Below are 15324 nucleotides of genomic sequence, written 5' to 3' on the forward strand. Positions count from 1 at the left end.
AGTTATTTACACTTTCGAATAATAGAAGGCCTAGGGGGCATTCCTTGAAGTTAGCAAGTAGCATATTTAAGACTAATCGGAGAAAATTCTTTTTCACTCAACGCACAATAAAGCTCTGGAATTTGTTGCCAGAGGATGTGGTTAGTACAGTTAGTGTAGCTGGATTAAAAAAAGGTTTGGATAAGTTCTTGGAGGAGGAATCCATTAATTTATTTTATTTTATTTATTTATTTGCTTTTATATACCGACATTCGATCGAGATATCACATCGGTTTACATATAACTGAACAAATAAGGCAAGATCTGCTTATTTTACATTGTAACATGGTAACTTGTATAAAAGAAAAGAGAATTGTTTATATTATAACATTATAACATTGTAACTTGGGAAGATAAGTTATAGATTACGATCTGGAGTCTTGGAGTGGTTAACTTGTGTGGAGACTTTGGTGGAAAGCTTATAAAACGTGGGGTGGGGGGGGGGGAGAGGGGGGGGGAAAGAGCGATTAAATGTGGGGAGCTGGGGGTGAGTTTTGGGTGGGTGACGGCGGTTAGGGTTTCATTTTCGAGGCAGCGATGAGCCCGAGGGGGGGGGGGGGGGAGGCTTTTCTGAAGAGCCAGGTTTTTCAGTTGTTTTTTGAATACTTGATTGGAAGGTTTGTTTCTGAGTAGGGGTGGGAGAGAGTTCAAAAGTGTGGGGCCCGCCACGGATATGACTCATTTGCGGGTGGAGGTGAGGTGTGCTGTTTTGGAGTTGGGAACGGTGAGAAGGCCAGAGTCTGAGGATCTGAGATTTCTCTGTGTGGAGTATGGGAGTATGGCAGTGGTTAACCAATTCATCTCGTTGTTTATTTTTTTTGTGGATGAGGGTGAGGGTTTTGTATTGAATTCTTTGGCTGATGGGAAGCCAGTGAAGTTCTTTTAGTGTGGGTGTGATGTGGTTGCATTTTTTTATATTTGTGATGGACCTGGCGGCGTCGTATTGTAGTACCTGAAGAGATCTGATGGTAATTTAGGGGAGGCCAAGGCGTATCGTGTTACAGTAGTCTAGTTTTGAAAAAATTATAGTTTGTAGTACTGTTCGAAAGTCCTGAGTGTGAAGAAGAGGTTTGAGCTTTTTTTTTTTTTTAGTGTTTGTAGTTTGAAGAATCCATCTTTGATCATGTTGGAGATGTGGTGCTTGAGGTTGAGTTCACTGTCAATAGTCACTCCCAGATTTTTTGTAGATGTTGTAAGTTGCACCCCTATGTTTTTAGAGGTGTTGATGTTGAGAGGGACTGAGAGACGGTCATTGGAGATATGAAGGATTTCAGTCTTGTTTTGGCTGTTAATGGCTGTTAATCAAGTTTACTTAGGGAATAGCCACTGCTATTAATTGCATCAGTAGCATGGGATCTTCCTAGTGTTTGGGTAATTGCCAGGTTCTTGTGGCCTGGTTTGGCCTTTGTTGGAAACAGGCTGGGCTTGATGGACCCTTGGTCTAACCCAGCATGGCAATTTCTTATGTTCTTATGAAACCTTTTCAATAACCGCATCACAAAATTGACTAAGTATGCAAAACAAAACCTTGATAAGCCTAAAACAATTTTTGAACAGATTACTTTGGACAGATAAAACAAAAATTGAACTATTCAGTCATAAATACACAAAATATATTTGGAGAAAAATTGTGAAGCATTTGAAGAAAAGAATACCTTGCCAAACATTTAAACACAAGGATAGATCTATTATGCTTTAGAGTTGTGAGCAGCCAGTGCCAGCAAATACTGGACATGTGGAATGAAGAACAGATGTAACTATACATCACTGCATCCTACAAACTAGTGTTCCACTATAAGTGAAGAAACTGAAGCTGAAAGGAAGTGGGATATTTCAGCAAGACAATGATCTGAAATCTACTTCAAAATCAACCATGAAGTATTTACAGGAAAGAAAAATGAAGATTTTGGAATGGTCTTCACAGTCCAAAGAGTTGAATATCATTGAAACCTTTCAGGAAACCTCAAACAGTGCATGCAAGGAGACCCAAGAATGTTTGAGGTAGAAGAATTCTACAAGGAATAGAGTGGGAAAATTCCAGGACATCTTTGGAAGCTATTAATTTTGCCAAGGGAGATGCTAAAAAGTACTGACTAAAAGGGTGTCCAAGTTTTTGCACATGCCATATTCAATCTGTTAAAAATCAGGAAATAGGGGGCGCTCTTCCGCCAGAATTGAGAATGGTTGCATAAATGCAGGGATCTCTCCCCGGAATAAAAAGCAGCTGAAAAACCTTACCTAGAGCGATCAAACTGAGCCCCGATACCTCCCCAGCACTGCTAAGTTGCTGATGGCGGCGAAGCGAAAAACGGCAGATCTTAAGCAGTTTTCTTTTAGTAAACTGCCACCGGAGATAGCAGAGGGCAGCGTGGACAGGCCTGAGCAGGCCGCAACGAGCAGCCTCTGAGCCCACCCCCAAGATAGCGCCGGTGACATCGAGCCGACAGACTGAAACCTCGATGGTTTCCCTGAAACTGCGGGATGAGTTTCGGGGGTGGTTCCTGGAGATCAGGGCAGACCTTAAATTACACAAACAAGAACTTTTGGCCTCCATTAATGACCTGAGGGAAGTTCTCAATATATTGGGCCACCATATAGATAACAGATGTGCAAACAGATAATCATGCCGCGGCGTTAACTAAATTAGATACATAAAGTCTGCTGGAAACTGAACTAGCTAACCTCCAAGACAAAGTTGAAGACCTGGAGAATAGGTCTAGAAGGTGTAATATTCGGATAAGAGGGGTCTCTGAATCACTCGGAGTATGGCAATGCGCAAGAGATGGCTGAAAAGCTGTGTAGATTTTTGCTACAGGAGGGGCACACAGCCTGATACTTTAGAAGCAGCACCCAGGGTCATCAAGATAGAGAGGGCACACAGAGTGCTGGGACCCTGGTCAGATGCTAGACCACATACAGAACTTATCGTGCTTCTCTGTACGCTATACTTAACACACTGTGTAATGTCACTCTTCCACCAACTTGATCTGCTGTCTACAGAGAACACCTGTCTCAGTTAAGCAATTCTTTTCTCCATGGATAAGCAGGACTAATTCAGTCACACAAATGGAGACTCCCTAGTCAAGGGCTGCATCAGAAGTTTTTTTACTTGTTAATTTACTGCAACCCAGTAAGAGAGACAGGTGGGAGAGGTGAAGCACTTAACTAAATAAATTCTTTAGAACTGTTGAACCAAAGTTACTATCTTTACAATAATCTTGCTCTAGATAGTAATGTTTGGTAAAAGTGTGAATTGCAAGCCTGGTGTCTGCCTTACTGCTGTTTTCTGTAGATGCTGATCTGAGGTGAGCTACAGAAGCTGAAGTTGCTTGGATTTATTGAGGTTTCACTTTACCGAGAAGAGAACGCTCCTACTTTTATAACAATAGTTAATGCAATCTGAGAACCAGGAAGAAAGATTGCTTCTTAGCTGCATGGCCCTATTTGGATCATATGAAACGAAAAGCTGGGATGATATTCTGAAATGTTTGGTCCTTTCTAGATAAAAAAAAAAAAAAAGTAGGGCCCTTTTGCAGTCTAGCATATGCAGGGACTATTCTGCTTTGCTAGAATAAGGTTTAAGAAAGAACAAAGGAAGTATTATGAACTGATTTAGATAAAATTAAAAAATAATTTTAGGAAAGAATTTTGGATGAATCCTTAATACTACTCTATTATTGTAAATCTGAGTGAAAAGTGCATGCCCTGCTAAGGCCTGAAGCTCACTCACTCTGTGGACTGATGTGACCGCTGTCAAAGAGAACTTTCCAAGATAAAAATTTTAAATGGATTGATGCTAAGAATTCAAATGGAGGAAGTTTCAGCCTGGAAAGGATGACACTGAGGTCCCATTGTACAGGTGGAACTTTCATGCGAGATCAAATGTGGAAAAGTCCCTTAATGAATTTTGTCACTTTACAAATGCATGAGACAGAAGTCTATTTAATTGTTGGTGATATGCTGCTACAATGCTTAAATGTATTTTTACCGAGCTTGTTTTTAGCCCTGAATTAGAGGAAGTAGAACAATGAATTGGGTTTTCTTTTTGAAATATACTATTAAATGAAAAGGATTTTCCATTCGGTGTACAAGAGTCTAATAGATAGCTTTTTCACTAAAGTTACCTCTTTCACTGCTGAAGAGAAAGGCAAGTCTTGCATCATTTTGTTTTCAATATCAAGGCAGTGAGTACTAAGGATTGAAGAATGGGATGAGTAGAGCTCCATTGTGTTGTGAAGCCAAATCGGTTGAACGAAAGCTAGTCTGATGTCACAGAAACCACATTTGGATTGGCCAAAAAAGGGTTATTAGAATCATTGTTCTTCCTCCTCTTAATCTGATTATTATTTTGGAGATCAGAGGTATTGGATGGTATGCATACATCAGATGCTTGTTCCATGAAATTGGGAATGCATCCGATGCTAAAACCAATAGATTTGGTCTCTGAGGGAGCTTGTGGTTGAATGTTGCTGCAAAGATCTATTCCTTCGTGTTCCCCATATGTGTAATAGGAAATAGGTGGGCCTGAGCCTCCTGGCCAGAGCCCACCCCCGTAAGGGTGCACCACCCACGATATGCGGTGGTCCGTCAGGGGAAGGGGTGAAGGGAGAAGGGAGAGCGAGCAGGGCACGTCGGCGGCGGCGACCATGGCACCGGCTGATGACACGGCGGCACTCAAAGGGCTGCGACAAAACTAGAACTGCCCCTTTTGTGCTCGAGCCAGCGAAGCCGAAAGCAGCCTCCTCGAGCCAGCAAAACCGACAGCAGCCTCGAGGAGACACAAGGAGGGTGAGCGACCCAGCCCGGACGAGGAGAGAACCGGCAGCGGCGAGCCCCTTTCGCGGGGCCAGCCAGAGAAGTAGGGAACCAGCATCAGGGACTCCCACCCATGCAGCTGATCAGCACCCGGACAGCGCCGGATCCAACTGCGAGCGTAGCAAAGCCCGACCGCGTGTGCAGAAAACCCGGCCCGAACGCGTCAGGGGGACAGATCGTACGCCAGCGGGGTGGCCCCGTTATGGAGTGGACCACATGGCTGCACCGGCAGCCCTCTCAAGCACGGTCTTCTAACCGCAAGTATAAAAAAAACATTTTTAATATATATATTTAATAAAGAAAAATATGGTGAATGTTGTTTTTCTGTTTGCCGGGTTTGTGGCACGGATTGCCCAATTTTGGCTGGCATGAGAGGGCCCTGGGAGAATGGGATTAGAAGGCCCTGGGAAAAAAAGGGATTGGCGCGGCCCCCACAAAGCTGGGATTGGTGGGCACGGGGTACGGCCCAGAGAGGCAGGTGCCAATAAAAAAAAATTAAATTAAGATGTAAAATATATATATAAATAAAATATAATGTGGGGATGGGCTGATAGCCGGGCCAAGGTAATAGGAGTGAGACACCCCCACCCCCCTGCCTTGGGCTCGAGGAGGTGGGGGGGGGGCACGGGGGAGTTACATGTGTAACTATTCAGGCCATACGGCTTGCAAGATTGCAGCAATTTTTAACAAAGAGGGGAAGGCACGGGACCCAATAATAATATATGCGGGCTGACCAGCCCGCCAGCCAACTGCCCAGCGCATGGCCAGGAAGGGAAAGGCGTCTACAGGCACCAAGTATTGCAAAAAAAAAAAAAAAAAAAAAAAAGATGATAATAAAGGTGCTACATAAGATGCACTGCTGAGTAGGCAACATGGATGGTATGATAGGTAGCCAAGTAGTAAGGGGTAGAGCAGGTAGCCAAAAAAGTAAGGGGGTAGAGCAGCAGGCTATGAATAAGGATTTTGGGTGCATGTTATCAGTGCCCGTGGGGAGCAAAAAGGGATAGATACCCCCAGGATAGCACAGCTAAGGGGAGGGATCATAGAGTAATTAATAATTAAGACAGACAGACCTGAAGGTGGGAGACAGTGAAGCAGTTGGGCCTCCATAGGCCGAGGGCTAGGAGTTCCAACCCCGGGGAAAGAAAAAAAAAACAAACTTGATCAGGAAAAGATAAGTTGTTTGTGACAGATATTAATAAACCACTGATTTCTTACGGCAATCGTAGGCGCAGCATGTCATCCCGCAGAGCGGCAAGAGCCTTGCTGAGGGCCAAGCCAATAGGCCGAATCCAAAGATTGACCAGATCCACGGCAGTGAAAACACTAATTCAAGGAGTCAGCTAATACACTGTCCTTACCTGAGATATATGTTTTTTTTCTTCCACACACTCACAAAGGTCATAGCGGTTTACAAGCATAACATTACATACATAAGTGTGCAAAACACCACCAACAGGCAGTTTCCTTACATAAACTCCGACAAGCTACTTCATGCACAGCGTTCCAAAATAATGGAAAGGGGTCTTAAACACTATTTCTGAGTGCACCCACAGTCTCCGTCATTAATGTTCAAACCAGATCACTTCCAAATTCAGAATGAAACAGTCACGTTTTCAGGGTCTTCTTAAAAACAGTGGATTTGGCCTGGATTTTCAAATACTTTGGCATCTCTATTCCAAAGAACTTGGCCAGCAACCTAGAAGGCTCGGTCTCTGTTCTCTCCTAAATGTGATCAGATAGATTGAATTTCAAATAATTCTTTATTTTGGGAGTGAGAGTTTGAAATGAAGTGTAGACTTAACACGTTGCCTAACCAAGAAGTTTTTAGACTGCCAATAAGCGTATGGATTAACATCTGAATTTTATATTTTATATTCACGAATGAATAGGGAGTCAATGCAATGCAGCTAGGACTGGGGTGATGTAGTAATATTTCTTGCTGCCTGTTAATAACCAGCCAGCTGAATTTTGAAGCAGTTGTAATAGCTGAAGCGTCGATTTTGAAAGACCCCAAAACAAAATTACAATAGTAAAACCAGAAAAAAAATGAAGATTGTAGTACAGACCTGAAATCAAATAGCTCTAATGGCTTTGGGCATTTCAACGTACAAAGTTTAAAATCTCCTGAATGAATCAAACTTTTTGTGTGCACTCATGGATAATATGAATCCAACAAAACACCTAGATCCCTAATGGCAAATAACATTACATTCAACACTGATATTTTCTGTTAAATCCTTAGTTCTTAATAGAATGGTTTCACATTTAGTCAGATTTAAGATTAGACAGTTATACGACATCCATTTTTTAATGGCTTCCAAAGAGATTTTCAGATATTCAATAGAAGAAGAAACAGATTTTTATTGGCATGAACAATTGTATGTCATCTATGTAAATAAACAATGCAAACCCAAACCCACCAGTAATTTACACAATGGGATTAAGTAAATATTAAAAAGTATTGCAGACTTCACCAATCCAATCCCTGTTGCACCCCACTGTGAATGTCTCACCATTTTGAAGATTTGGTCCCTACTCTGATCTGTTGGGTTCTCTCATTCAGGTAAGAACTAAACCATTGTAAAAAGTTTTCCTACTAATACCAAATTCTTTTAAACTGGCAAATCAGAATATTGTAGTCAATAGTATTGAAGGTGGCAGAGATATATAAAAGAACTAAAATAATTTTGGCTGCCATCGAAGCCCCTCCAAACCATATCAAAAATAGAAGAGTTGCAGTACTACTATGTTTTCAAAACTCAAATTGATTCATTTATAATAGGAAATGTTCTTCTAGATAATCAGATATTTGTGTCAGAACCAGGTTCTCAATAAGCCTGGCCATGAAAGAAAGAAAAGAAACTGGACAATAGCTAGATAAAACTTTAGGATTTAACTTTTTATTTTTTAAAAGCTGTCTGACTATGGCTCTTAATATCTTTTGGAAAATAGCCTTCAGTAAATAAAAGATTTACTATCATATTTAAGTAAGGAGAAATCTTTTTTATAGCTTTTAAAAATCCCACAGACATGGTATTTAGCTTACAGGGAGTGGGATTTAACTTTGAAATAGTCTGTTGAACATCCACTAGTGAAACTAAATTAAAATGGTCCCAAATCTGGAGACAGCATTACAGCAGGAAACTGAGTATCCTGCTCTAGTGGAAGCAAACTAATTAACTTCTCAATTTTTTCATTGAAAAGGGAAGCAAATTTTCAAAACTGTGAGATGACAGTGGCGATCCAAATTTTTTACTGCTGAAAATAAAGCTCTACTATTAAAGCCTTTGCATAGATTTTTTTTTTTAGAATACAATTGCTTCTTAGCTTTATTAACCATCTGCTTATATTTTGTTAGACAAATCCTGTAATTTTCTAAGTTTAGATTTGGCTTTCCACCAAATTCTCTTGCTTTCTTTCTAAGAATTCATTTAAATCCTCATTGTACCAAGGAGAAATTTTGGCCCGATTGTTGACAACATTTACCCGGCCTAGAATGGGATATAAATATGAACATAAGTTACCATTCTCAAAGGGATTAAATTACCGATTATCTCAGTATTGGTTTAATTTCAATAATTTACTGCCCAGTCACAGTTCCTAAAGTCTACATTGTCCAATTCTTTCACAAAGAGTTTTTAGTTTGTCTGGATCAATATGACCCCTCTTTTCTACCTGAATCTTCCTAGCTTTTTTGTCATTGTTTAAAATGCGGCATTTAATATTAAAGAGTATTAAATTATGATCAGACCAAAGAATAGGATTTATATGAATAGGGTCATATTCGATATCAGTGAAATCTTGATTTAAGAAAACTTGGGGGTACATTTTAAAAGAAAGCGCGCGAACAAAAGTACGCTGGATTTTATAAGATACGCGCGGATCTTATAAAATCCAGGATCGGCGCGCGCAAGGGGGTGCACATTTGTGCAACTTGCGCGCGCCGAGCCCTGCGCGCGCTGCCAGTTCCCTCGGAGGGAACTTTCCTTCCACCCCCCCCCCCCCCCCCCGCACCTTCCCCTACCTATCCCACCCTCCCGGCCCTATCTAGAACCCCCCTCCCCCTACCTTTATCAGAAAAGTTACTACTGCCTCCGGGCAGTAGTAACTTACGCACGCCGCTGTGTCGGGGCACTCTGCCACGTCCCCGAACACACCCCCGATCCCAAACCGTGCCCCCTGGCCACGCCCCCGACCGCCCCTTTTTGCAAGCCCCGGGACTTACACCCGTCCCGGGGCTTGTGCGCGCCGCCGAGCCTATGCAAAATAGGCTCGGCGCGCGCAGGGGGGCTTTTAAAAGGGTTATGCGCGTACCCCTTTTAAAATCCGGCCCTTAGTCTAAGGTATGACCATCCCTATGAATGAGACTGGTAATAGCTTGGGACAGTCCCATTGCTGTTAGACTCCAGAAAGGTCTCGCAGACCATGGGTAATATTTGAAGATTAAAATCCCTTCTATAACAGCTCTTATAATATCTATAGAACTACTTGCAAATAATTCAATTAAGGGGGACATACTGTGGGCTAAAATCCCAAGGGGGCAGTAGACTAAACAAAGAATAAAGAGATCAGATGTTAGTGCCTCCAAAGGAGGGGAGATAGTTTTAAGTGGAGCCAACTGCAAAGAATGTTTGATAATAGCCACCCCCTCGTTTGCCCTCTCATGGTTGAGAAAAGGCCATATATTCTGAGAAAGATAACTGGTTAACAATAACCTGGTCTGAATCAGACAACCAAGTTTTTGTGAAGTAGATATAATCAGCATTACTAACATGTATGAAATAAAAAATGACTGGTATTTTTTTTTTTTTTAATAGATTGTACATTTAGTAAAATAAAAGATAACATTACAAAAGCTGGGGAATTCAACAGGATGCCCATGTTTATTGATCTTAAATAGGGCAGGCTCTCTTCTTGAAAGCATTTCAGGTTCTTAAGAAAGCACACCATATCTTCTTTGTCCTTTGATGGCCAGGATTGGAAAAAAAGTGGCCATGGATCACACAAGTAGAAACGCTGGCCCACTTCTCAATCTTCTTGATAGATGATATTTTAGAACTTCTTGAAACTCAAAGCAGGACTCCAGGTGTGCACGAAGGGACGCACAAAGGGGGAAGCATACGACAGACACGCTCACCTCCAGCATCATGGGTCTCCTTAAAGGTTTATGCTACATGATGTCACTCAGGGGTAGAACCAATTGTCCAGGAAGCCTGTCGTCTCAGATGCACAGAGGGAGGAAGGAAGTGAAGTGACCCTTCATTGGTACTCAGCCAGGCAGGCACACCAGGTCAGACAGCAGTCCAGCAGATAAATGCCAAGTAGAAGCAATTGTCTTGGAATTGCCTAGTTCCTAATTTTGAAAGCTTCCCGACACAGCTTAGAGGAACATTTTCATCCTTGTTTATGTAAATATTGCCACTATATTTTCTGTTCAAATTTGCACCACAGCCCCCTTCAACCATACTTGGAATACTGTGAAGACCTTGAAAATGGATCTCAGTTCTAGAAAATGTTTGTATAAGCTTCTCTCTTGCATGAACCCAGTTCCTTGACAGCAAACACTATTCAGATGGGCTCCCCACCCTTAGCTAGAGGCATCTGTTGTCCACACTTGCTGTATCTGGGAGGGTGAAAACAATTGCCACATAGAAGACTGGAGTTTGACTCCACCATTTCAAGGCAATGGAGAGGATCTTGGATAGAGGTTGCAAATATTGATTCCATAAGTGTTTGAGATGTTATTGTGCTTCTCTCATGTACAATCAAGCAAAGGGTATTACGTGGACTGTAGCTGCCATGTGGCCCAGCATTGTCATGAACACTGTAGCCAATATGTAGGTTCAACTGGCTAAAAGGTATATAGTAGTGTGGAATAGTCTTTCTGAGCTCTGAGAGAGCACAGTTCCACATTGGCACCATCAGTGACATCATCCACTTGAGTGGTTGAATTTGTCCCGAAAGTCCACAAAGAACATAGTTGATTATCCTTCTTCAACCAGGTCTCTAAAATGCCTAAGGTGTCTATATCTTCAATTAGTGCCATACATCCTAATTCTCCAATATTATTTTTCAGACTTATGGCATTCACGTATGGACATTTTAAATTATGTTTATGTGTACTTCTATCTTTATTTGTATTTACAAACTGCTTATTAGCTGATGATACAAGCAATTTGGAAAAATTCATCTCTCTTGCTCCATCTGGGTTGATTCAACCTTCATTGCAGCCTATCAGGATATTCTAGTTTTCTAATTTCACTAGTATCTAAAACATGCGCTAATGAGCACCATTAGTTTTAAATATTTAAAACAGGAAGCATTTTTTCTCTCTGAAACATTTCTTCACAGAGGTGGAAATTATACCAGAGAAGGATTCTGTACTTCTTTAACCTAAGCCCAACAGTAATGGAAAACATTCTCCTCTAATTAAATAATTCCCATTTTATTCTACCACAAAATAAGAGTGGCAAGAAAAAGTGGCCAGCTTTTAATGCTTTGAAAATATAAATAAGGGTTTCGTGACAAGATGGATTGCTTATATTTGGGTAAGTGTAAATAAGGCATGTGAATTAAAGTCATCTGCAGTGTGCCATGCAGTAGTTTTCCAGGGAAAATGTTACCAACAGTAGTAACAACCAATTTATAAAACCACCACTATGATGCAGTTTCACATTTCTAAAATGTTTTGTTTGGTAGGGGACAAGATGGCTGCCTACTGAGAAGCACAGCAAGACATCTCTCTCTCCAATTTCATGATATTTTTTCCTCAGACCGATATGCCCCATACCAAATGGAAAGCCAAGCTGAGGGAGAGTACTACCAGCTCTCCCTCGCTTGAGATTAATCAACCGCGGATTGAGACTTTCTTTGCTGGAACGCCAGGGACAGAAAAGGGCGTGCATGCCGCAAACACCATCTCTGCTGGCAGAGGCCATCTCTTTAACCCCCGGAGCTCCAAACACACCAATTCCTCCTTCCCAGGGCCATCTAACACCGGATGATTCATCGACCCCTCCCAAAAGGTAACTCGGGGGGATATGAATACTGAACGGAAGGCCCAGGATGAGAACAGAGTTTGTACTGATAACACCTAAGGGGCACAGCTTAGAGCTGTTTGTTGCTGCAAGTTCCTCTGGTGGATATTCTGAACTTGGTCTGGCTGTCTCTATCCAGAAGCCACTCTCCTTAGATGCTGTAAGTGGAGAGTCTAATGGCAGTGGAAGTATTTTGGCGAATATTATTTCCTTTAAACCTCGTCTCTCAAAACCATCTAATATTACCTTGGAATCAGTATGGGATGCTCTGGTTATTCTGGAGGTTTCAATTACATCATTAAGCAAAGTTATTCTGGATACAAATAATGAAACACAAATAAATACAGCTGCTATAACTAAGACTGCAACTAAGATGGACACTTGAGTCGCAGATATCTTCGGTGGAGAAAGTTCAACATACTCTAGTTCAATCAGAGCAAGTACAAGCCAAGAAGCTGGAGAACTTAGAAAACTCCCTTAGAAGCTTGAATTTAAGAGTTTTGAACTTTCCTATCATAAGCTTGATTTCACCTGTTGAACTTTTTAAGAGTTACATTTCTCAAGTTTTGAAAATGCCTAAAGAAGGTATGCCAGTAATAACCAAAGCTTTCTATTTACCATCTTCCACTGAAAATGCAGAAGGTTTTCAACCTCAAGATCATACATTAGATCTATAACCATCTTAGAAACATCACAATCTTTCGAAATAAAGCAAAGAGGATCTCTTTTGGTGAATTTCTCCTTCTAGTTGGACAGAAATAATGTCTTAAAATGATTTTTTCGTAACTATTTCTCTCTATTACCAGAGCCACCCAATCATGCTGTAAAAAGTTTCTTGATATGCATCTTGAGGTGGTTGCTAAGGGGGCTCATTTTCTACTCTGTTATCCTTGCAAATGTCTTTTGAAATATCAAAATGTGAATTACATTTTCTTTGAGCCATCTCAGCAACTTGTGTTTTTAGACTCCCACACTTAAGTGATTTATTTGTTTGTCGGCAAAATTGTCAGCAAAATTTGGTTGTCAGCTATTTTTCTCAGTTTTTCTTTTTTTAAATTGTCCTTGGTATTTTTGCTTTATTTTCCCTTGTCGTCGTCCCCCCCCCATTTCTTTCTAAAAGCAAGGGGGTGCAATACCTTGGTGTTTAAGAACCAGATTTTCAGATTGTAACTTTTTTTGTAGTACCTCCTATTTCTGTAACAAGAATTCTTCTTGATGTATGTAAATGCATGAAAAAAGAAAATAAAAAAATGTTTTGTTTATACCTATTTAACAATTTTCCTTGATCATTTTACCATTAGAAGTAAATATTCTTGCCTTAAGTGGGATTCCAGAATTCTCTCAAGTCGTTTGTAGAAGGGCCGTGAAGTAAAATATCCACTCCAGTAGTGATCATCTCTGTCTGCATATGTAAAGAAATCTCCACTCAAAACAGGAAATGATGATTTGCTGTTCTTTTGTTTTAAAGCATCAGCTTTTTGAAGAGCCTCAAAATAATCTGAGAGTGTCCCAAATTGTGCCTGTAACAAAAACGTATGGGGTTATTTTATTTTTAAAAATGACATATACCCATCTAGAAAGCTGAAAATGATTTAAATGTCACTTCATGCTAATACCATTGTCAGTCTATCTTCCTAAGGAATATGAATATTTAAACATGTTGATAAGAGAAAATAAGGTAGGCAGCTTGCAGAATCCAGAAATGGTACAGAAACTACATTATCAAGGGTCAGGGTATAGGTCATTCCAGTAGCAGTACAGTACATTGTCATGCAGAATGAGCTGAGTTTGATTCTCAGCCCAGGTCTACAAAACAAAACAATTGAATGGTTCACATCCTATCTGAACAATAGATCTTATCAGGTACAGATAAAAAACACAATATCAGACAAAATCAAACTAAAGACAGGAGTCCCCCAGGGTTCAGCACTCTCGGCGACGCTATTTAACATTTACATGCTCCCCCTCTGCTACCTGCTAGCGGGGCTAGGTATCATACACTACATATATGCTGACGACATTCAGTTAATTCTACCAGTTGAAGAAACAATTGAAAAAACACTGAATTTTGCAATGTTATACCTAGACATAATAAAACAACTATTAAACCAAATGGAACTAGTAATCAACATCGAAAAAACAGAATTTATACATCTTGAACGAAAAACATTGAAAGAATTCAAAATCCCCATCAGAACTAAAAATGGCAAATCAGTTGAGCTAACTGATAAAGCTAGAAACCTAGGAGTAACTATAGACAACGGAATTGAGCCTTAAAACAACACATATCAATAAAAGCAAGAGAAGGCTACGCCAACTATGGTCCTTAGAAGACTAAAACCCTTATTAAATCAGGAACACTTTCGTACAATACTACAAACATTAATATTTGCCAGCACGGACTACTGTAACACACTTTTCCTAGGATTGCCATATACTACTATCAGACCACTGCAAATTACAGAACTTGGCTGCCAGAATACTTACTGGTAAAGGCAGAAGAGATCATATCACCCAGACACTTGCAGATTTACACTGGCTCCCAACAGAACAAAGAGTACAATTAAAACACTATGCACAGTGCATAAACTAATAAATGACGAACAGGCTGACTGGCTAAACACCGCACTACGATTACATGTCCTTCAAAGAAGTCTCAGATCAGCCAATAGAGCTCTACTAACCATACCCTCAGTCAAAACAGCAAAGTTGACCCAAGTCAGAGAGAGAGCACTACCTTTGGCAGGACCTTTACTATGGAACACATTACCCCTGGAATTAAGACTAATGAAAGATTTAAAACTCTTCAAAAAAGGCTTAAAAACATGGCTCTTCAAAAAAGCATTTCACAGTGAAATAGCTGAATAACACAAAAAACAGCTGAGTCACCAGTATAAATGCAGAGGTTGCTTATTTTTATTATTTTTTTCTCATATTTAAGTATTATATTTGAAAGACAGTATAAACATATGATTACGCTAACAATCATAAATGGTAACCACACCCATTCCCCATTTAGAGTATATTATTGAATTATGTAACCGTATAATACTGGCACCTTTGGATAATTTAGAAACCAAACCAAACATATTTGTGCCTAACTGTAAACAGTTATGATAGTGCTCTACTAAACGACGGTATAGAAAAAGTTTTTTAAATTAAATTAAATTTCACTTTCTAGGTCAGCTGAGGAAGCCGCTGTATACAAGGGGCCCATGCTGCTTAGAGACCTGGAGCCTCAGACCTGAGGAAGAAGTAAGGGGCCCTTTGTCAGTTGTAATCTACCATGAATTACTGTACTGGGAGAGGCCCATGAGAGCACCTGTTCTAACAGCGACTTAACTCCTTTCCCCTTCTTGACACAATTTTTCAAATCTACTGGATGTCATCTGCAACCTGTACACAAGGGGCCCCTGCTGCTGTAAGCAGC

At 40.6% G+C, this 15324-nt stretch overlaps 1 protein-coding gene across 1 annotated transcript in view; it reads right to left on the minus strand.

Annotated features, from left to right (window-relative positions):
• MAN2A1 (mannosidase alpha class 2A member 1) overlaps positions 1–15324 on the minus strand; it is a 485077-nt gene that overhangs the window by 235008 nt on the left and 234745 nt on the right. Inside the window, 1 exon segment of the mRNA XM_029571989.1 lies at positions 13212–13414. Coding sequence (XP_029427849.1) covers positions 13212–13414 — 203 coding nt within the window.

The sequence above is a fragment of the Rhinatrema bivittatum genome, chromosome 1 (assembly GCF_901001135.1).
Source record: "Rhinatrema bivittatum chromosome 1, aRhiBiv1.1, whole genome shotgun sequence".
Lineage (NCBI taxonomy): Eukaryota > Metazoa > Chordata > Amphibia > Gymnophiona > Rhinatrematidae > Rhinatrema > Rhinatrema bivittatum.